The sequence below is a fragment of the Marmota flaviventris genome, chromosome 1 (assembly GCF_047511675.1).
Source record: "Marmota flaviventris isolate mMarFla1 chromosome 1, mMarFla1.hap1, whole genome shotgun sequence".
In the NCBI taxonomy this organism is placed as follows: Eukaryota; Metazoa; Chordata; class Mammalia; order Rodentia; family Sciuridae; genus Marmota; species Marmota flaviventris.
This window is the reverse complement of record NC_092498.1, coordinates 64,219,042-64,243,939: the sequence shown is the minus strand read 5'-3', so window position 1 is coordinate 64,243,939 and position 24,898 is coordinate 64,219,042. Positions and strand designations below refer to the sequence as shown.

The 24,898-nt window shown below is 32.9% G+C and overlaps 1 protein-coding gene across 2 annotated transcripts in view; it reads left to right on the top strand.

Moving 5' to 3' along the window:
* Cacna2d1 (calcium voltage-gated channel auxiliary subunit alpha2delta 1) overlaps positions 1–24,898 on the top strand; it is a 465,343-nt gene that overhangs the window by 415,299 nt on the left and 25,146 nt on the right. For both annotated transcript variants that reach the window (XM_027926328.2, XM_027926327.2), the window contains exons 20-25: positions 1,728–1,799; positions 4,321–4,382; positions 11,004–11,080; positions 13,009–13,069; positions 21,535–21,632; positions 24,141–24,228. In XM_027926328.2, the coding sequence (XP_027782129.1) occupies positions 1,728–1,799; positions 4,321–4,382; positions 11,004–11,080; positions 13,009–13,069; positions 21,535–21,632; positions 24,141–24,228 (458 nt within the window). The remainder of the gene's footprint in view (positions 1–1,727; positions 1,800–4,320; positions 4,383–11,003; positions 11,081–13,008; positions 13,070–21,534; positions 21,633–24,140; positions 24,229–24,898) is intronic.

Below are 24,898 nucleotides of genomic sequence, written 5' to 3'. Positions count from 1 at the left end.
GGAGTTGGGAGGCATCCAGCCACCTGACCACATGAGGAAAACATGAGCAGAGCAGCTGCCATGTTTGTCTTTGCGCACTTTATTCCGCAAATTTCTATTTTATTTCAAAACCAAAATCACATGTCACTTCCTCTGAGAGGGTCTTTCATGATAATAATGGGTTAATAGTTAAAAATAACACTAAGTACATGATATCAGTCATGGATTTTCAAGAGCCTTTGAGAAAGGTATGGAACATTTTATTATATCTATTACACTGATGATAACTTTGCAGTAAACAGAAGTTAAATAGTAACTAAAAAAGTTACTCAGTAAGTTGCAGGAGTAGGCTCTTGTACTCCAGAACACAAGTTTAGGGTATTTTTTCCAGAAAGATTAACTTCTTCTTTCATCTTTTCAAAAGTTACATATTTCTTTTAAAACTTGTCACGGCATATTTTAATTTGAACTCAATTGACTCATTTTACAGATTTACTCCCTCATTGCACAACCATAAGATTTAACTATGATTATCCTAGGCTGTGGCATAGAGCTAGGATGTTTTCCCTGGCTAATGAATATTTGTTGTCAAGTGTTATATACAATAAAGTAGGATAAGGCAGTGGTGGCAAAATGGATGTCTGAACTCCTCCCTGCTCAGTCACCACAATGATCATCACAACATTTAGTCTCTCTAAGTCTTGTTTCCCCTCAGTTAACATAGTGATTGCATGAAATAATATCTAGAAAGAGCTTGGAAAAATATCTGCTTTGTGGTCAAGTGTTCATTATTTTGGAGCCTTGATGGACATTCAAGTTACCTAAGGAGCTGCTCTCTGCTCTTTCCTTTTGTGTTTTTCAGACCTCAAGTATTTTAATTAAATTAGACTAATCATATCCTCTTCACATTTAATTTTTTTTCTCACACCAAGTTTGTTCACTTATTATCTGTAGTGACCAAATGCCAAATGCAAATGTCCAATTGTGTTACAGAAAATGAAAAATAAGCTAAAGAAAATTTTGATAATTTCCAGTAGATGAATATTTTGTAAATTAATGTGACCTAATTAATTTTTTAAAATTTGGGAAATTGCCTATAAGGAAGCTAAACTGTGTCTTATTAAATCCCAGTAGGTTTTTATAAGTCTCTCTATCCCTTACTTATATTGTATTTGTACTTCGGAGATGACAAATGGAAACTGAATAAGGATAAAAAGTATTGGGAAATAAAATTTACAGATTTATATTATTATATTTTGTACCTGTTCAAATATATAACAATTAATGTCATTGCCTGCATAATTATAATGCACTAATAAAAATAAGAAAATTCTTTCTCATATAAATCTGATTAGGTGAAGTTGAAATTTGAAATATTCCATAGTACATGCTAATTCTGTAAATGCATATGCATTTCTCTTTCTCAATGAGAACTTTTCATGTAAATGTAGCCAGCCTATAAGACAGTTGACTACTTTTTTTTTTACTAATTATGTTTCAAAAATTAATGATTGGTTGAAAAAATTTATTTCAGGTGCTTTTGTTATTTTAAAATGATATAAAATGATCAGAGTTTGACAACTTTAAAAAATAATTCCCAGAGAACAACTGCAACTAATAGTCAAACCAGTCTACCATTTATATTCATTCTGTTCAAAATAAGGAAAAACATTCAAAAATAAATATAATCATACTTCAATAGGTCTGCTTGGTTCCTGGAATAAAGTAGTTGTTTCATTTTCCCTTAGATTCGAAATAAAATGATAGATGGAGAAAGTGGAGAAAAAACCTTCAGAACTCTGGTTAAATCTCAAGATGAGGTAAGAATTCATTCTTTTGTATTCTTAAAGTATGTGTTAATAATAATCAATCTTGAGAATTTGTCTTTCCTTTCTGCTAATCTGGTATTTACTTATATAACAAGGAAGTTTCTAATGAATAATTTTCTTTTAAGACACTTTTTAACTAGGGGAATATTTTACTAAGATATTTTCAACTCTTTTCAAAATATTTTTTGAAATAATATCGCTGTAAGTTTTTTGCTATATATATATTTTTTTTTAAATCATTGAAAGCTATATTTGATGCCTGTATATTTAATCATTATAAGAAATAAAACACACAACTTAATGTTGTGCTGTTTTTAGCAACAATGAAAATTGAAGTTAATATTGAAGAGCTGTATGTTTTATGATTTGTGCATACAGACATTCTAATTGTTGTGTTCTGTATGTTGTTTTGTGTTTTTGTTTTTCATTTACTTGTTTGTAGTTGGACTTATCTCTGTTTTTACTATTTATAGATTTTCTGCATTTAAATCTGAAATTAAAATATGAGCTAGCATTTATCACTGACTTATTTACTAAACTTATATTTCTTTATGTTTTTATGTAAGATCTCTTGTGGATAAGGAATAGCTAACCATTAATCAGTCATGTGGAATGAAAAAGGACATTCATATATTTGAGTATCTCAAAAATATATAGGACTCAGAGGCTTTTGTGCCTGGAACTTTAACTTTAGCTTTTATATATAAATTATATCCGTCCCTCTGAAATCTCATACTTTTTTCCCAGATTCTCTCCAATTCCTCAGCAGATGTTTCCAAAGATGGACCTAGGTTCTAAATGTGGTCCTTCATTAGCACATGGCTTTTCTCATTTTAAAATCATTATGAGTCCCTCTTACCAGAGCCTGAGGAGGTATATATAAACTTCAGTCTTTATTGAGCTATCTACTCAGTATTGACTTAGACTTTAGCCATGCTCTTTTCCCTTTCACTCCCTGCATGAAGGATGTAAACTACTCAACAGTACCCCTCACCTCTCTGTGTTGTTCCAAGAACTGTGACCTGCACATTCTTTCCTCAGCTTACCAAGTTATCTTCATTCTATTTACTTACATTGATATTTTTCCTCCTTCATATTATTGCATATTCCTTTCTTTGACTAATTTCCACTTATAAATCTTTAAAATTTTAGATTTTTTTTCCTTGAATGTGTGATTAAAAGTAGATATAGCTGCTAAACTTCAATTACAATATAAACGCCCTCCAGGTTTTTGTATATTCAATTAAAGAAAATTTGTTTACCCTGTGAATGAGTATATCAGTTGAGAAGTGACTGTGAATTTCATTCTCTTTTGTTGTAGGAAATCATGTAATTTTTCTTGACACCATTTTCCATTTTTGTGAGATTGAAAACACAGCACATCTCAAAATGTCTGGCATTATGAGTCACAAATAATTTAAAATTCCTTACATGTGAAATGTTTCCCACAGAGCCTTTCTTCTCATCTGATTTATTGAATAGTTTTTACCCACACTTGTCTCAAATTAATTTGTAAACATTTTCAAATTAATCCTGTCCACCCATCCTTCCATCCACCATACATACACCTACACACACGTGCACACACACCCACACAGAGCAGTAGGAGGGTTTGATGTATAAAAGCAAAATTAAATAGTCATTATAAAAGTGGATTTGGCCTCAGACATTTTTCTTAACCCTGAAAATGTAAGTGCATTATCTCCTTCTTAAGGCTTATTTCTTGATCAATAAATTATGAGAAATAAGATCTACTCCTGGGGTTTGAGTAAGTGAGATAAATGACAGTAAGATATTTAGCATGGTGCATAATGCTGAATAACCCTTCCACAAAATTTTTAATATGGTGAGGATAATAAAGCTGGAGATAATTGACAAAATTAAAAGTCGAATATGTGCCATCACTGTACCTAAAGGAAGAAAGATCGAGAATGTCTTTATACCATTACTCAATAGCTGCATATGAAAGATTTTATATCTGTGAAGTTATTTAACTCGGCATTTCCTTTCTCTAGTAGATTAGGTGTCTTCCTAACCTTCAGTAACATCAAGTAATTAGCCTCTTAACAAACCATAGTAATACCATAATTAAAGCTTAATAAGAACAGTAATAATATACTAATTTGGATCTAGACACACTGATGACATTCATTTCCTGATATTCCTATTCACTCTTAACTATATCTGAGTCGTGGTCTTTTTCATTATTAAACTTCAGTTTTCAGAAAATATTTTCAGGTTTTCTTTTTCTTTGGCATAAACTGTTAAGATCTAATACTTTTTAACTCCTTAAATTGTATCATCTGGATACTTATTTCTGTTCTAAAATTTTTATTTTCTCTCAAACATACACCCATAATGGAAAAAAATAAATTGAGGATAGATTCTATCATACATTTATGAAGAAGGCTGTGAATGACTGCAGAATTTATAAGTAAATATTATTACTCCATTCTTCATATGAATTCATGAAGATATGAGTTGATAATAATGAAGTCAAACTTTTTTCTAGAGATATATTGATAAAGGAAACAGGACATACACATGGACACCTGTCAATGGCACAGATTACAGGTAATTAGTTACATTTATATGTGTATTATGGAAAAAGAATGTTCAATGCCTTTTTCTAGTTTTTAGTTGCCACAATTTCAATGGATGAATATTGTCTTTGCATTTTCATAAGCTATTTTTAATGTGATTTCCAATAGAAAGTTATTCTCTCTCCAACGTAAAAATGTATTAAAGTTATAGCACCTGATTTTTCAAGATAGAAAAGATGGGGAAAGCTAGCAATATTAAAATCTGTCAATAAAAACATATGTTTTAAATCTGTATTTTTTGTCTAATTATATTACTGATAAATGTTGACAAAAATCCCCATAATATTTTATAGCTGTCACTTCCACTGACTTCCTCTTTTAAGTTGGGATTTTGCTTATTTTACTTGCATTTAAGTTGCAAATTAACCTAAAAGTACAGCTTATTTTCTCCTCATAGTATCTGTTATAAAAGACTTAGTTGATGTAATTTGCTCCCACTGAATAGCAGTTCATTAATATCAGGATCTATCCCATTAGCTGAGCTTGGAGAATTAGACAGCCTAATCCCTGATCATCTCTTGGAAGATTCCTCCCTTTCTCCAAATCTGCTGAGCATTTCCTTCACTTTCTCACTTTAATTCCCCTCTCAGCTCACTGCTTTCCCTCTGGCCCGGCTCCCTGCATCCTCATAATACTGAGGTTTATATGAGTACATCATTCTTGTTACTCCTTCTCTCTTTTTTTCCTCATTAAAAGGAACTCTCATCTTTGAATCTCATGTCACCAGACTACACTATCCACCTTTCTCTGTTTAGCAGTTGTCTCCCTCTTATTCCTATAAGATTGCCTCATTATCAGTCTCTCCTACATTCATATAGATCAGTATTTTTCAAATTATTATAACATATGGACACTGGCATAAAGTAAAACAAAAATTTCAAAGCAGTTTAAAAGTACAAGCTGTAAATTTTATCATTAGATTCCACAGGCAGAGTTAGCCTGTCAAATTGCTGTAAAATTTCCTAAATATTTACTTTCAATTTCTGTATTTTTCTGTTCATGGGATAATAATTATTTGCAAATTAGCTAGGTCTATGCACTACATTTCAAGTAGTATTTATATAGATGAGTTTTCTGGTGCCCAAACTTCCATTTTTTCCCTCCTGTCCTCTACTGATATTGTCATCCTCAGCCTTACCCATTTATTCCAAAGTCAGGTTCCATAGCTCTTATAGTGTCATCTGCAACTCCTTCATAATCTAATGGAGATGTTTTCATCCAACCTTTGATTATCACCTTCTAGATTTCCACCCCTCTCACAAGTAACCTGATGACAGCAATCCTTTGTCTCAATTGAGATAAGAAACCCAGCAATCCCTTCTCTCTTTCCACTGTCCTTGTGACCCTCTTTATTTAACAGAAATTCCTTGGATCCCTTGTTCACTTTCTTGCACACACCCCAGCCCAAGTCCCTTTATCAGACTTCCTTCAGGTTTGACAAAATACCAATTCTGGTTAAGTTCAATTATAACCACACTTCACTAAAAATGGTTGAAGCAAAGTATTTACAAACCCATATCACCTAAAATTGGTGAACACTTATCTCAAGTGGGCCTTAATAATGCCTGGGGTTCTCAATAATCCAGGAAATATAGGGTGCTTATAGATGATTGATGACAGTTTCTTCTTTTTCTTCAAACCCATAATACTCCTCATCCATTTTTTCTTGGGTGGTGTCTTTGCTTCCATTACTGTGAAAATAGAAATGGAAAGAATTCCCACTCCCCTGCCAGTACATAGCTGCTTACATCTGGACCTCTGTTTTTGTTCCTGTTGATATTCTCAACACACTAAAATGAGTGAGCTTAACACCTGAAAACAATTGTACCCTACTCACAACCTCCCAATAATTTACTGTCTCATTTGGTGTAGCTTCCAGAGCCCACCATGGTGCCCTAAACCATGGATCTCACTCAACGCCACCTCTCTAAATCATTGTCCACTGCACATGCTCTGGTTAAGCCACACTGTCCCCCTTGTTGCTGTTCATAAACACTGGCACTCTTCTGTCTCATTGCATTTGTTCCCGAAGTGACTTCTGCCCCACATGATTTTTCCTAGATAGACCATATGCTTATATCCTCATCTTCATGTTATTGCTTACTTTTCATTTCCTCAGAAAGTCCTTTTCCAACCATCCTAATTAAAATGGTAAGTGCCTCACCATACTCCATGTCTCCTTCCTCTGCTTTGTGTTTTCCATAACCCTGTCATCTTTTACTTTAAACACAGGCACATACACATGAGCCATATAATACATATAATGATATTCTCTTTTGTTGGAAGGGGTTACTGGGGATTAAACTTAGGGGCACTCAACCACTGAGCCACATTCCCAGGCCTATTTTGTATTTTCTTTAGAGACAGGGTCTCACTGAGTTACTCAGTGCCTCACCATTGCTGAGGCTGGCTTTGAACTTGCGATCCTCCTGTCTCAGCCTCCCTAGTCACTGGGATTACAGGCATGTGCCAATGCAACCAGTGATAGTCTTGATTCTCGTTTGTCCTCTTTTACTACTAAGTTCTAAGGGGCAATGACTTTTCCCTGTGTCTTATGAATCATCAGCTTTCCGACAGTGGCATATAGTAGGCACTCTATAAATATGTCCAGAATTGAAGAATTTCTATTTGAAGTTGACAAAAATTTAATCAGAGAAATTTCCAGTCTGTCTCATTCTGTCAGATTCATATAATGATGTCCAAAACTTCCATTGCAGTAACGAAACATGAAAGTCTCTTATGACATATTTCTGTGCAATTAACATGTATCCTAACTAATAGGCTGTGGTGACCTCAAGTATTTCTTTTTATATTCCGTTCCTTTCCAACTCCTCATAATATACACATAATCTTTAAGGGGAGCCAAGAGTGCTAGGGAATATTTCTAAAGCTACATGTTGTTATCATAGAAACCTGTCTCTTTGTTCCTAGAATGGTATATACAGTAGATATAGAAGAGAAGAACATACATATTAATGTCTTCACATGGCACATGCCAATCCTTCTTCCTTTTCTTGGTTTTGACACATTTTAGGATTTATTAAGAAACACAAGAATGACTATTTTAATTATTTTACTTATTTCAGTCTACTAATTCCTATCTCTAATTTTTATCTAGGCATCTCTTTACATTTATACAATCTTCATACACATATACATATTATTCATTTTCCTCCCTCTTTCTCAATTATTGCCATTTTTCAGTTTTTGGATAAACTCACTAAAAGGTGTGGAGAAGGCAGCAGGGAGCCCTGTCTCTTGAGAGTGAGAATGTGCACTGTGCTCTGTTATTCAGGTGAACCAGATCTGCGTTAGGAATTCTGCGCCATTTTGTCGCTGACAATGAGGCAGCCATGGTGGTTGGTTCTACTGCTGTTATAAGAACACTTTGGGGGTTTTTAAAATTTTTCTTATACCCTGGCTGAAGGTGAAATTATCTCACAAATGGCTTCTACACTCTATCTAACCTTTCCCTCAACGCTCAGGAATAATACAAAGTGTGGGCAGGTTAATGTTTCCTCAAATTCATTGTCTTTCCCTGTTTACAAAATATCACATTTAGACTTCCAAGGCTGATATACCTATCACACATTTCACACTAAGCTTTCTTCCCTGTCACTTCTGTGATTTCCATTATTATACATTTCGTTTTTCTCCAAAGAGGCCCTGATTCCTTCACTTTGGCATGTTTTCCTCATATATTCTCTTTTCCAAGTCTCTAATTCTGGGCTAAATTGAATCTACTCCTGTTATAAACACTTCCCTGAATTTCTAGACAAATTCACAAGCAGCAGTTTAGAACAAAATATCACATCTGAGTTGAACAAAAGATATGTTTTGATTTAATGAATGAGATACCAAATTTCAGAAAGGTAATTTCTGGCTCCATAAATTTTGATCCAAGTTAGGTACCATCTTCTGTATTATAGTAATTTAATTGTTTTAATAGAAAGCCTTCTCTTTTTAATAAAGTTTACTTTGACATAGATTATTGACTTGAAAAGTGTTTGTGATATTCTATTTAACTCTGTTAACTGTGTTTATGGGGCACATAAATGTTACATGGGCTCAACCATCCATCTGGTGGCCACTTGCTTTATTGAACTTTAATCTCCAAGAGGAAATAAAGCTGTCTTGGTTTATTGGGTTTGTATGGAGAGAGACAGCAAGTACTGTGTATGATAGCACCATTGACTCTGTATGTTTGTAAAGATCTTATCTGGCATTCTGTGGAAGAAATAACTGTTGGCTTGAGTTGAAGATAAAGTATAACACTTTTTCTATAGAAAGAATTGTAGCTCTGGATAACAGCATTAGTCTTGCAGGCCAATAAAATGTATATTTGATATACCAATTTTAAAACATTTATAGTGTTCCTCTTGAATTCCCACACTATTTTGTGGTACATGAGATGTAACGCAAGCTTATAGAGTGACACTCTAGCAGTCGCATGATATAACATTATTGGTTTTAATTAGAAGTTTCTCTTAGCAATAAGGCTGATGGAGCAATAAAAATGTCCTAATTTCCCTTGAGAGGAATTTGTAGGAGACAATCTTCAAATGCTCAGTAATTCCACTCTACATTTTCTAAATGGCAAGTGAATCACGAAAGGTCATCTTGCTTTCAGACTGATTTCGCTGCTTATTTTAATTTTAATCTCTGCCTCCACTTGAAGTTACCTATGAAATGAATATAGAAATTTTCATTAAATCTACATAACATTTTATTTCCCTGACCTTTTCCTGTAAGGAAAGTCTTATAAATTACTTAACAATGGTGAAAGATTTGGGAATCAGAAGTAACAAACATCCACTTATTTTGCTATCTTTATTGCATAAAATTTATAAAGGACAATTTTAATATTTATATTCATAAGAAGGAAAAATCTGAAAATTTATACTTAGTTTTACTCCATATTGTCCACAAATGACACATAAATGAGATTACAGTTTAGATTTTTCTTTTTATAAAGGACAATTTTAATATTTATATTCATAAGAAGGAAAAATCTGAAAATTTATACTTAGTTTTACTCCATATTGTCCACAAATGACACATAAATGAGATTACAGTTTAGATTTTTCTTTTTTTTTTAAATTTTTTATTGTTGGCTGTTCAAAACATTACATAGTTCTTGATATATCATATTTCACAATTTGATTCAAGTGGGTTATGAGCTCCCATTTTTACCCCATATACAGATTGCAGAATCTCATCAGTTTCCAAAGCTGGTGATACATGAGATTTGAGTGACTTCAAGGATCTGGAAGTGCCAAAAAATGCTCAAAAGCCTAGAATGTACACCTTTTCCTGTGTATTACTAAAATTTGGAGTAAATGTTAAAAATGTATGTCAGTGACTCAATTGGTCATATTAATCAAGTTTTACTTTTAGAAAGTGGTTATGTTGGGCCTCTTAGAGATACCCTCATTTTTTATACTTTTAGCTTACAAGTTTCCTTTCTATATTCAGAGCATAGCAAAAGTTATTTGTAACTGCAAATGGGGATATAGGATCATTATGTATGTTCCACATATGGGTGTTAGCTAGTATGAGAGTAGAATCATTTTATACATAAAAAGTTGTATTATTAGAAATTGCATATTTTGAACTTATAATAGTTCTAAAATGTCATGTTTTATTAATTGTTTATTTCAAATTGAGAAATGTTACTTGCCTGACAATGTTTTATTTTGAACAGTCATTAAGGCAATTTTGGATAAATGGCTAGTTTACATTTTTTGTGTCTAAAACATTCTGAATTTGACTTAAAATTTGCCCTAAAACTATCTTCCCATTGGGACGTCTACCATGAGACTAAAGGAACTCTTTAAATCTCATAAGCTACTGAATTTAGAATGTATTTCCCTTTGTGTCTAACAAAAATCCACCAAATCATTTGGAATATCCACAGTAAATGAATTTAGTTGTACAATTGGGTAAGAAATAATGGAACAAGCAGTTAATATCTATTAGTGCTACAATGGATCTGAATTTGCCCACCAGCAAACACTGGAAAACTTGCACAAAGATTAGAGTTTTAAAATAGTAGATATTTAACCCCTAAAAATAATGTATTTCAGATGACCTTATGCATTGTACAATAGTAACAATAATAATTCTTCCATCTATAATTTTTAATGGTATGTATCTATTTGGTATAAAACATTTGAACACCATATAAATACATTGATGAGGAGTAACCAATTGGTATGGTCTATTTACTTAATAAAAATATTCTCAGTAATCTGTTTTTGTCAAAATTCAAAGTATTTTAAAATAATTGTCTGAAAATATAGTAGGAACCCCATGACATTCCTTCCTCAGCTAATTTATGGATGAATTTGTTAGCTTATTTTCCACATGTCTCCTGATTCCCTACAATATAGAAAGTTGGATGACTCTGGATGGCAAGACCAAAATTAAGTACTCTATTTGCTGAATGCATTTTCTTGTCAAAGTAATATGTCCTTTCCCTCCCATGAGGAAGATCTTTGGATTTTCCCATGAACTTGATGTGTCTTTTTTTTTTTAAGTTATGTTTCATTTTTGTTTGTTTGTGTTTATGCTTCTCTTGTTTCTATTGCAGTTTGGCCTTGGTATTACCAACCTACAGTTTTTACTATATAAAAGCCAAAATAGAAGAGACAATAACTCAGGCCAGATGTAAGTACTGTGAAAGCCACGTCAGGGTCTATTTGTTATCTCCTAGTCTCAGATGTTTAAATACGTCTAGATTTTGGAATACCCAAGGCTTATATATTTTAGTAGGTGTTATTACCAAATCTACAGCAATGATTCTAACCCATTCCAAACATGCAAGGAACAAGAAATATTCTACATGGATAGAATATGAGCAGGTACTCCAGTCTCACTGGCAGTCCCCACCACCCTTCCCTGCCTTGCTATGTGCTCATAGAATCATTGCAGTGCTGTGTCCTCTGTTGCTGTCGTTTTAAGGGTCTGCTAGCTGATGTACAATGTTTCACATGCTAATTATCAACATGGTCTCTACTCATGGCTCTGTGCTAGTAAAGCTTTTCCTTTTCTTATCTTTCCTTTCACTTATTTTTTCTGTTGCCTTTGGCTAGAATAATATTGTGCTTGGCAATTAACTTTCTTTCCATAATCCAAATTAATGTCTCAGTAACTCAAACCGATTTTTTTTTTAATGAGCATCATTTGGAATGTGGAGTAATTATGAACACTAGTGCATATTTCCAGTCATTGTTCATCTTTGTTTGGGGTGACTAGATTTAGTAAAGTAAAATGACCATCATATCCTTTGCAGTTCATTCATTATTAACAACCTAAATTTTTTCTGTTAGGATTAAGAAAAAAATATGTATATAGAATATATTTTGTACATCTGGCTTGAGAATAAACTAAAGTTTCCTTCATTTCTGTATTGGATCTTTTTTTTTTAACCTCTACAGGCCTGGTGTTCATAGAATATTGTGGTATATTATAAATTTATATTTGCACTTTCACTTAATAGATATGATGGTCTTTTAACAACCAGCAATTTTGCATGAGCTAGTCCTTCACTTGACAAATGAGGGATAACTAGTGAGTCCTTGATGATTGGTAAGTGCTTCCATTAATAGGCTGATATCTTGGGTATTTGCACCTGCATTAACCACTTCGCAAAACAGACCCTTGAAATAACCACAGTACAGAAAGGGTAATCTAGTAAAATTACCAGGACATACCTTCCAGCCTTCAAAAATGTCTTTTTTTTTCCAGACTACAGCTGTACATAAATGAACCTTTGATCTATGCACAATATTTTTATTCAAGAAAGTCATTGAATAAAATATTGTTTGTGACCCCCTTTGCTTTACCCTCTTTTTTTTTGTTTCCCTGCTTTCTCTTTCTGATGGATTTTCACAGCAAAAAAGGGCAAAATGAAGGGCAAGTATTTTCTTGTTGCTCAGTTTCTTTCTCTTAAGTACACTTGACATTTCCACTGATATTTCCATTCCTATTGGATATTATCCTCTGTGCTTCTCATTTGCTAGATTCTCCTCCACAGTCACTCAAACCTTAGCAGCAAAAATGGGGAAGAATATGCTTGCGTTTTCATATGCAACCTGTCTCATGTTCAAGTTTTTTCATAAAATTAAAATTGTGTTTTTTATCCTTCTACTTACTAATTCATACCTAAAATGAATAATGTTATTAATTGACTAAATACATTAAGTTTATTAAAATCATTTTTGTATCATAATATTGGTAAACTTTTTCTATTTTTATTTGAAATAAAATACTTAATGTAACATTGATATGAAGTTTTCTTTAAAAGATATTTGATTATACTGTGGTTAGTAAATGGGAAAAATGTAGACTGCATTTTATCTGGTATAACTGTTGTAATCAGGTAGTTAAGTAAATCCATGATATGGCATTATTTCTATATTGGGAAGCATTAAGGACCTTTATGGTTTTGAATTTGTTTCACCTTTTGGATGTAAGTAGTCTGTTTTTATTTTTAAATTTTTCTTACTAGGTAATCTTTTTAATGCATTCTTATTGTCATAGAATCTTGGAATGGGTACTTGTTGTTTATTTAATCTGTGACATTATCTTTGCAGATTCCGAAACCCTGAAGCCAGATAACTTTGAAGAATCTGGCTATACATTCATAGCACCAAGGTTGGTTTTAGGCTTTTCATGTTTTGCTTTCCTTTTTTTAAAGCTTTTTGCTTGGGTAAGTCCTTTAACAGATATTCTAAATTGTAGTCAAGACTACTTTGGGTTAATCCTATGTCAAATTATGAAACCTAAGACAATGACTTTTTAAAAACTGTACAATATCCTGGTTATACATTCATTTATTCATTCAGATACTTACTGAATAATTGCTATGTATAATTCAAGCATACAATGGTGAATGGGATAGATGTAGGCTTTGCTCTTATGGAACTAAAAATATACCAAACAGTAGTGGAGAATTATGTATTTATGCATTTGTACTTTGAATATATACATTGTATATGCACACATATATATACACATATGCAGAAAATATGACATATATTTATCTCACAAACATACACATACATAAGTATACATAGATATGTGCAAATACAGATGTGTATGTTTGTGTAAACATTTGGAAAGTTTGAAACTCATAATTGATTTTTGTTTAACACAGATTTCTGGGGAACTACTTTAATATTGTGACATTGCCTCACATGATTCTCCACATGAACCTTTTTCTCCTACTCAATTTTAATTTTCTCATATAATCTCCTTTCTTTATCCCTAATATGTAGCTTTTATGCCTACCTCTCTTTTCTATGATTATTTGAAACTATGCAGTAATCCATGAGTATTCTTTTTTTCTTAGCTTGACTCCTACTCTATAGCACACATATACAGCATTCCCATTAGTGGAGGATAAAATATTAAGTAGATCTCAAAGTTTGTATTATTGATTTTTCAGGCTTATACTTCTTGAAGAAATTATTCCAAGAACCCAAAAGGGCTCATAAAAATTGTTCTCAGTGATTGCTTTTATTTTTATGAAAGCAAATTTCTGAATTCTGATTCTACTTAAAATAGGGAGTAAATGTAACATTTTAAAAATTGGCAGTTAAAAAACTCTCTCAGTAATTCCTCAAAAAACTAAGAATGGAACCACCATTTGACCCAGTTATCCCACTCCTCAGCATATATCCAAAAAAAAAAAAATTAAATCAGCATGTTACAGTGACATAACCACATCAATGTTTATAGCATTACAATTCACAATAGATAAGCTATGGAAAAAACCTAGATGCCCATCTACAGAGGAGTGGATAAATAAATTGTAGAATATACACACAATGGAATATTATTCAGCCTTAAATAAGAGTGACTTTATGACATTTTCCAGTAAATGGATGGATCTGGACAATTCCAGGCTAAATGAAATAAGCTAATCCCCAAAAATCCAAAGGTTGAAATTTTTGCTGATATGTGGAAGCTAAACCATATTAAAGGGGGAAAGATGAAGAAGAGAAGTTTATTAAATTAGACAAAGGGGAATGAAAGGAAAGAGGGATAGGAATAGGAAAGAGAACAGAATAAATCTAACATATTTTTCCTATGAACACATATGACTCCATCTAAGTATACCCCACCATCATGCTCAGGGTCCTCATTAGAATACGATATATCCTATGATTCTATAATTTTATCAAGATGGATTTTAATGTCATATATAACTAAGAAGAACCAATAAAATAAAATTGAAAAAAATAAAAGGTAAAAAAATACTCAGCTTTGGAAGTGTTTTTGGAGTGTTCCCTTCTGCATTCTCTTCCTCCTCTTTCTTGATGTCACACTGCTGTGGTTCTCTTACTCCCTATCTGGCTCCTCTGCTGACCACTCACATGAGGTTGCTGCAAAGGATGCTTGTTAAGGTTCTCTTATTTGAGTCTGCCTTCACACCACAAGCTACCATGCTTGCCTGCAGTGTAGGGTGATGGCTCCCAAATCTAACATAATGGCCACAATGTCTAGAAGCAGAAGTAGACATTATGAGCAGTTTTTTGACATTACATCACAACACAGAATCACATGTATCCCTATCCAGACTTTGTCTACCTTACATATTTCAGTATGAGATAGTCATATCTCATGGAAACTTGCAGGAATATTTGTTGATTATGCTTCAAATTCCATGCCTTGTAAATCTCTCTCCTCTTTGGAGGCTCTTCTCTGTGTATTGTGTCATGAAGGAAATACCACCCTCCCAAATGGCAGTCTTGAAACTGTGTGTTGCCCTCAACTGCTCCCTTGCCCTTAGATCCAAGGGCTCAGCACTCACCACACTGTACCACTTTTGCCTCATGAGCATCACATGCATCTGTCACTGTCACCTGTTTTGCATTGTTCAGGTACTGCTTTTTTGCCCCTTAGATACTCCCAGCTCCCTCCAACTTCTCCATACATTCACACATCCACTTTGCTTCCCAGTCCTGTATTTATTCTGAGACTATTTTAAAATATGAATAATATTTTTTACATCGACTTAATACTAACCAGTTGCTGTATATTGTCCTCATGACAGTCTTTACTTTATATCATAACTTCCAAGTGCTCTGTTACCAGGTCTCATTGTACCAATGTGGTCACCAGCCTCTAAATCAGGGGCTTTCAGACCAGCTGCCTGTTTTATGCAGTGAGCTCTACTGGAGCACTAGAATAGAACACGTGCTTGGTTTTTTATATTGTCTCTGACTGCCTTTGCTACAGAGGCAGAGTTGAGCAGTCCTGGCACAGACGTTAAGGCCCACAGAGCCTGAATCACTTACTCTGTGACCCTTTGAGAAAAAGTTTGCCTTCCCCTGCTCTAAATTCTAGACACACTAAACTTCTCCCAGTTCCTAAATCCACTGTTTTTATTGTCAATGTTGTTGCTTTTCTTTGCCATCTTCCACTTACTTTCTTTTCTATTTTCTACAGTACATACTCTATCACCCCACTCTAGACCTCAGCCTCAAAGCTTCTTAATCAAGGAATTTCCTTTCCATCTTCATTAGATCATGCGTCCCTGCTGACTGCTTTAGAGAGTACTACAGTTCCCTTATCAAAGCACTGACCACATTTCATTTTATTGACTTTCCTTGATAGAGCCACGACTATGTCTATTTGAATTACCATCCAATGCCCAATATCAAATCCATTGCCTGGCATGCTATAGGTGGTGAATAAATATATGAAGAATATTTTTAAATCATATGATTAACCATAATCCCTGGAATTTTATTAGCAGTTTTCACACACAAGTACATTTGGACAACTTTCAATTTGTTATTTCAAATAACTTAAAGCTACTAAAACCAGTTTCAACTAGAAAGAATAATATTCTCAGTGTTCTGCTTTATATTCCAAATATTAAGGATGACATTAGCTAGAAAAGAGGAATTTTCAAATAAACATTAACATAGCAAAAATGTAAGAAGAGATTAAAATTAGCCCTAGTGTGTTGACTAAACTCTCTCTGCATCTCAGATATATTATCTCTGGAAAGCTTCTTCAATTCTCTCTGCTACTAAATAGCAGACTAATTTTCTCATTTTCATCCTAAGAGAGACAGAAAAGACGATAAAAATCCAGGTGCACACAAAGAGAATAAATACATCTCTCAATCCAATTTCTAATTCTTAGGCAATAGATTTTGTATAGTCCATCAGAAATTAGCATATGGACTATTTCTATAGCCTAAGTAATATTTGATAGCAATACAGAAACTTTAATTTGCTTAAATTGAATTCATGTGTGTGTTTAGGAGAGGAGCCTAAACATGGAAGAATTGTAGCTTTTAGGACAAATTAATGAGTGTCCACCTCAATATATGCTAAACCTGTTTTGAACAGAATATTTCCTGTTCTATAATAACAACTCTATAATAAATTAGTATTATGATCCCATTTCACAGATCAGGAAACAGTTTTAGATATGTTAAATAAGATAAGATTTGACCCAATTTTCTTGTCACTCCAAGCTATTATATGTACATTGAAGATGTAAATGCAAAGGGATCTCAAAAGAACACCCAGTACAATTTTTGTAGGGAAGAGTTCTTGAAAAAGTAAGTATCAAATGTATACTCAAAGTGATATAAAATTGGAGTGAAGGAAATAAAACTAAGAATAGAGATATTTGTGTGGCAGTTGTAAAGTTTTTTCTGATGCTATATTTAATGAGAAACAATAGGGCAAGCTTTAGAGCAAGACTGTATATATATGAGTCTGCTTTTCAGGTCTTCATTTTTGTGGCTATTACTCAAATTCTGTATACCTTAGTTTTTTAATTTGCAAAATAATACCTACCTTATAGAGTTCTTATTACTTTAAATAAGATAATGCCTAGAAAGTATTTATCATAGCTCTTAATAAGATATGAACTCTAAGTAAGTATTAGTTATCTTTAAAGTTGTAGTAGGAGTAGCTGTATGAGGAATATTATTTAATAAAGGCTGTTTAAAAATGTTTTAAAATAGCTGGCAAATTTGAGCATAAACCATTTTTGTTAATTCCTAAATGAATTATTGGATCCTGATTAATAGAAAATGGATTCAGTTTCATTCAATTTTAAGACTGCTATGAAAGGAAAACACTGAGAATGTAAATGCATGGAGCAAGATTCCAATCTTTAAGAGGCATGCAGTCATAACTTTGCAGAGGTGACCTACTACTGGCAGAGCCGGAACAAAGCAGCAGTCCCTACTCAGAATTCTTTTCTTGTCTGAGAGGATTCCAAGCAAGACTGGAGACTTGAGAAAATAATAGCAAACTTTATTAGAAGGGATGGAAAAAGTGACTTAGGGAGAGAGTGGGTCCTTTGAAAGGAAAAGAGGGCCTAATCCTGCTGCCTTCCAGTATTATTGGGGGGTGCCAAGGAGGATTCCAGAGAGTCCCACTCAGGTCCACTTCTAGATTTTTGATTGACAGCAAGACTGCATCAAACTTCTAAGTCCCTACTGTGCATGTAAAAGGTCCAGGGCAACTCTAGGTCACTTTGGTCCATGCTGACTAGTTCTAACTGAAATCTGTACTTACAGATTTTATGATTAAGGGAATTATTCTGATCTCCCTGAGTTTTAGCACTCAGGGAGTAAGTGGTCTGTGGATTGGTTACAAAATTGATAGGATAACCTTGTTCTTCTTATTAGCATTTCAAGCCTGGGGATTACAGGTTGTTTGGTGAGCGATGTAATATATCCTAGTGACTTAATCTAGGCAGGGCTGCAGGTAAATTTCTTTTTAAATAAAGCATCCAGAGGTCAGCACAGTGGGGTCACGTTATAGAATTCTTCCCTTAAATACATGTTCCGCTGCACACATCTGTCTACTACCTATCAAGAGAGCATGCAAAGTCTAAAACATGGATTAATTTTACTATTTTCTTGGATAAGCAGAAATAAGCAGGAGTTAGGATGAGAAAGAAATACCAATATGTGATAGCCTATAGTTAACTGCTAGATTATGATATATGACCTACATTATACTTACTCTTGAGCAGAAAGTAAACAAACTCCCTTTGGATATTCTAGAAATAATTTGCCAATTTTTTGGAATATAATAGAATTTATTGAAAAATAGGAAAAGAACAAGGACATACTAATAGTAGACTTTCTCTAATTTGCCAAATTTCTAACACCATAGTTCTTTCAAAGTTCCTTCAGGTTTGTGGTTAATTTCAAAGCCATTTATATCACAAATCCCATTAATCAGAAATACAAAATGACCAAAAGACATAGCTTTCTGGCCTTGATGGAATTTTAAGCAAATTGAAGTTTTATTTTTTACCTTTATAGTCATCTGAACATTTCTCCATCTTATCGCCTCATCTACACTAAGGAATTTTCTTCCTGAGAGAAATTAATAATGATCAATGTGCAAAAATCTGATTTCTTCTTTTTAAGAAACATTGTCATATAGAATGTGTATTAGGAAGGTCTTTGCACGTTTCTGGGGGGAAATGGCTTGGCTGTTTTGTTAACCACAGTTATTGCCACCCACTGTCACAGCATGGCTCCTTTGGGACCAGAACTTAAGAAAGGATGATTGATACTTTTTGAGTTTTCAAGCTCCCAGCCTTGTGGGGAACAGTCATTAGGCTCACTAACCAACAATAGTGCAGGCTTTCTAGTCACACATTCTATGTCTCAAATAACTTCAGTCAGGCGCTCTGTGGTGTGTGATTCTCTGTTGTCTTCTGGATCATTCTTACAGGGGAACTCATTCCACCCGCTTCCCTTATATAAATTATTCCTACTTCGTTTCTATTTTGATTCAATAATTCTCTATTGGTAGTTTCAACATGTCCATAGCATTGCACTACTAAACATCAAAAGGTAGATAATATGTTTAGACTAGTTTAAAACTGAGCCACAGCTGAGCCTGCAAGGATTAAAAAAAAAAAAATTGTCTAAGTAGAGTGGTCACAACACGAAAAAACCTTCTATGGATAGAGGTCAAAGATGCTTTTGGCTTCCAGTTTTGTGGCAATGAAAGTTCACAAAGTGAAAATTCTAAGCTTATTTCGTGAAGGAAACACACTAGTTAGGGATCTGAAGATAGGCTTCTCCTCAGAGGAGATATGATATTAAGTGCCTTTGCAGAAATCTCTTTACCTCTTTGAATCTATTTCTTCATCTTTAAAATTTTACATATTTTTTGATAAGGTTATTTCCAAATAAAATGAACAAAATAATTTTAGAAATGGCTTGCAAATAAAAGTAGTATTCCAGAAGTGGTTTTATTAAAAAATATTTGCAACGTTTTGCTTAGCCCTTCTTAAACTTTGCTACCAACTTCTAATTCTGTGAGATCATAATTCACTGTATTAGTCTTTTGATTTACAGGCTGGTGTTATTTCTAAAATAGCATAGCATTATGGGAAGAAGTCAAATTTAGCTCTCTCAATATCTCAGAGTTCAAGTCATGTAAAAACACTTTTTTTTTTTTGAAATTGAGTTTTGCTAAGTTGCCAACCCTGCCCTCCAGCTCAGAATCCTCTTGCCTCAGCCTCCCTTAGTACCTTTGACTACAGATGTGTGCCACCACAGCTGGCTATACTTTCTAAACCTTGCCTCTTTTTGTAAACCAAGAATGTTGCATTGTTGTTGAAGTTCAAACAGTTTGTCTGTTCTGCTTTATTTTCTGAGGTTTTGCATTTGAAGATGTTTTCTATTTATTCGTATTTTATATTGAATATTTGATTATTTTGTTGGATGAATTAACCTACAAAATTATCATTGTTGAGTTTTTTTTGTGTGTTTACGTTGTCTTATGTTTATTCTAAATTTCCAAATCATTTCAAACTGCAGTTATCAAATTAAGGTTTGCAGAACCCCATGGGTTCCAGAGGGTCCATGTTATTTTCATAATGATATTAAATGTTGTTTACCTTCTTCCTTGTATTGATATTGATACTTGTGCCAACAGTGCAAAAGCAACAGTAAACACCATACCTAAATGTGAATCAAGCCAGTCACTATGAGCACTGGTAGCATTCGTAAGGCCCCAGGTGCAGCAGCTGCATGAGGGCAAAAGCCAATCTTCCTTTAAAATACACACAATTGAAGCCCTAAGAATCATTTAGTTTATAAAAGTTTTCCCCTATAAAAAGGGACAATTTTCTGTATTTTATCATTCTATTTGATAAAGCTAAAAGTATTTCAACATCTGAGAAGAGCTTGGATGCCTCAAAGAAGAGCACTTATCTGTTGTTTGAATTGGGAGATGAACTAAGTGCTTTTTGCCTTTTTAAAAAATGAAATGTTTACCTGAAAAAAATGGCAGACATTTTTCAAAAATGAATTAGTGAGACTTTTACCTTGAAGAAAACAAGTAAACATATTTGTTGCCAATGACAAAATCTAGGCTTTCAAGCAAAAAAAAAAAAAAAAATCAGAATTTTGGGAAAGCTGTGTCCATGAGAGCAAGATGACGGCTTCCCAATACAGACCTAAATGGTGACATCAGTGGTGATATTAATGGATGCAAATTTTCAATATTATATAATGAAATGTGTCATCATTCGGAATTCCTACACAAATTATATTTTCCAAATAATCAATTTATGATGCTAGAAAATAATGGATGCATAAGAGATTGATTCAAATGCAAGATAGAGGATCAAAATTTTATTTGCGACAACATAGCTTCTTCATACATCAAAACAAAATCTTGCAGTTGTTCAAATGCAGAGAATACTTGTCTGCATTAATCTACAATTAAGTTAGGAATTAAAGATACAAATATTTAAAACTTGCCACTTTTTCATAATTTTTAAATATAATAACTTCTCTTATAGTCTTAATATATAATGGATTTATTAATATTTTAATGGACATTTAGATTTCTGTTTTAATTTCTAGATGAGAACTATAATACCTTCAATATGCAATAGTTTATTTAATAAAACAAAACCTGGATTTTTATAATCTCACCACTTACTGACAAACTATTCTTCTGTTATGGAGATGAGGAAATAGAGGTAACAAGGCTTACAAAGTCATGCATCTAGTAAAAAGGGGGGAAAATATTGTTTCTGCTACCTGTAATTACCCTGTAAAGTTTTGATTTTGATACCTAATATTCTAAAATATATTTTTTCAGAGATTATTGCAATGACCTTAAACCATCTGATAACAACACTGAATTTCTTTTAAATTTCAATGAGTTTATTGATCGAAAAACTCCAAACAACCCATCATGTAAGTATATATTAATTTGCAGTAATTGCTTAAGTGTGGCTTTTTTACCCAGAGTGGTTAAATCATGGTTTATATTGAACATTATGATAATTGTATTAATTTATTGGTGTGCTCATTTACTTATATACTCTATTAATTTTTTATGGTAAAGTTAACTATTTGATCCCTCTCCCTTCTTTCATTTGTCTCCTCCTACTCCCTTCTCTCCCCCCTCTCTATATCTAAACAAAGCACTTTATCACTTATCAAAGTGAAAACCCCATTTTCTTAAAGTTGTCTCTAAATTTATCACATACAAGCAGAAATGACTTCCTAGTGCCTCCATAGCTCAGATTTGCAAATGACTTCTAGGAACCACTCTAAAAACATATCCTGGGCAGCTGAGGTCGCCACTGATCCTACCTTAACAGGATGATTCCAAACCTTTCTTCTCAGTGAAAGCTTACTTTATTGAACCACAGCCTTCTAATGTTATTTTATGTCATTCCCTATCAACAAGTAATAAGCATGCCCAAGAGAGAACTGAAATAAGGTTGTTTAAAGGTACTTGAATTGAATAACAAAATTAATGTAATACTCTCATGTGAAATCACAAATTTATCATAAATGTTTATCTTAACTTGTAATCTTTAGAACACCATGAAAATTGGAATCACTCTCTTTTTCTACTGCACTCCTTAGGGAAGTGCAGATATGTTTTTAAAAATGCTTTCTGTATGATCCATAGTGTTTTTGTCTTTTCTTCAGTCTCTTCCTTTTATCTACCTTTTATCTGCCTCCCTTACAACCAAATAGGAAATAATTGAGATAAATATGTATATAGTGAAGAACAGAAAAAAGGATAGGATTTTTTAATTGTAGAAAAGAGATCATATATGTGAACTTAGATTTTTTAAATGTTTTTTTCTTTTTTTTTAATCAAATAACATTAAACTTGAAAAGTAGATATCAGCCATTGAAATCTGTGATCAAAATAGATTTTGCTTTGTAAAAGTACCTATACTTGGTCCATAAGTGAAATTACAATTCTTCCTAAAGTCTAAATGAATTTACTAACTTACCTAAATGTTTATTATATAGATTTATTGTTGTCCTCACATCCTTCCTCCTTCTCATTTAACTATTGTTTATGAGAAACTAAGTGTATAAAAATGTAAAGGGTAATGCTGATAATTTATATATTGTATTTAACCAGCTTCAGAAAACATATTTCAAGACACTTGGGGCACAGTGAAATGATGAGCAAAATTATAAAATTGCTGATAACCTTGATTTATATTACAAATTAGAATAATAGTCTCATTTGTTTTACCTAAAAGGATTGGAGACAATTAAAATACACAATTTAATTTCCAAGTGGGCTATTTTTAAAAGTAATGCAGTTTCTAAAATAATGTAAGATAGCTCCTAGAATGAATTGAAATTTAGTCAAAAATATGAATTAAATTGATCCTCCAATCCCATAAGAAAGAAAAATTAAACTAATTAAAATGTTTCCAGCCTATTAAACTTCTTACAGTAATTGGATATTAACTAATACCATACCTTACTTATTTGAATAAAATGAGATTCTGAAATAAATGGGAAATTTTAGAGAGGGTATCTTAGATTGTTTAAGAGCTTCATGGGCTTAGAGTAGAGGAGCAAGCAGAACAGGAAGACAGTAACACTGTTTAAGAATGTATTAATTAACCTTCAGTCCTCCGCATCTATTCCCTTCTTTATCTTGAATTTGCATTGATATGCTCTTTGGGTACACAGAAAGGACAACTGCATCCTGTGCTATTGAACCAATACAGTAGGTTCCAGAACCCAGTCTCAGAGGAGAGCTGATCTATGATGGCCAATTTGTTCCTTGCCGTGCTCCAAAACAAAAAAAGGATGTTTATTGAATTTTTCATAAAGTCATATTTATTCCATAATTTTCTTATGTTCCTATTAAAATACATTTTCTTACAAAAATAAATGAAAATGAAAGCAGAAAGTAATTTTTGTTTAATATTTTTACTTGATGATTTCAGAATTACCAATCTTATCAGATATCTGTATATCTAAATCTATCTACACACACACACACACACACACACAAAGAAAAATAAGATTGTACAAAGAAAAATAAGATTTATTAAAATTTTCTACGAACCTTTTTTTTTATTTTGGAACCACCATGATAATCTACAGAACCAAACTAAAAGCAAAGAAGGAAGTCTCTTTCCTCATCATTTGTCAACATGGTATATTTTAAGTGTCCCTTTGATTTAAAAAAATATTTTAAGTCAAGATAATGCTGATTTTACAAAAGCTTTTTTCTTTCGGAATTGGCTTTTCTACTGCTAATTCCAGCTATATCTCAAAAAATATGGCAAAATGAATATGGAATATAATTTTTAAATTCATGGAAATATTCGGTCTAAATTACTTTTGAAAACAGAAAATACATTTGCTTTAGTGTTGTACTCGTTAAAAAAAACAATGTGGGTATAATTGAATATATTATTTTTCTATTAGGTAATACAGATTTGATTAATAGAGTCTTACTGGATGCAGGCTTTACAAATGAACTTGTCCAAAATTACTGGAGCAAGCAGAAAAATATGTAAGTATTTGTTTTTATTAATAAAAATATATACTTGTGCAATTTAGTTTTGCTTCTTCCTGCGAATTTTTTGGACAAAAGGCCTCAAAAAATTCAAGTTTATTTTTTGTCTTTAATAATAATTTCTCAAGAGAAGCATTTTACAACTGTTGACAACCTGCTTTCTCAGGTGGGTGTATTTCAGTATTAATATCTGCTATTACTCAGCTTTATACTTCAGTGTGAATAATCAAATTGATTGGCATGTTTGTATGCTTCTGTGTTTTTAGTGAAACAGCATTTCTAGTGAATATTTAGTTGGCTTTCTAGTAGTGTCTCCCATATATCCAGTCTAGAAAATGAGAAATCTGATTAAGATTCTCATTCATAATCTCCCTACCCCATTTCTACTCAATTGCTAAATGCTGAATCTTTCTAACAAAGTTTTCCTCTCTTCCTCATAAAAATGGGATCTTAGGACCTTAAGAAATTTCAGCAACTGATTTTTCTGTATTTCATGCTCCCCATGCCTCCAACCACAGCTCCCAGTCTATTCTTCATACAATACACACATGCCAGAATCTTACTTAGAAAACAGAATTCTAATTTCAAGATAACAATGGAGCTCTCTAGCTTGGACTTCAAAATTATTCATGGTGGTCATTCCTTAGAAGCTTGTTCTTGAAACTTA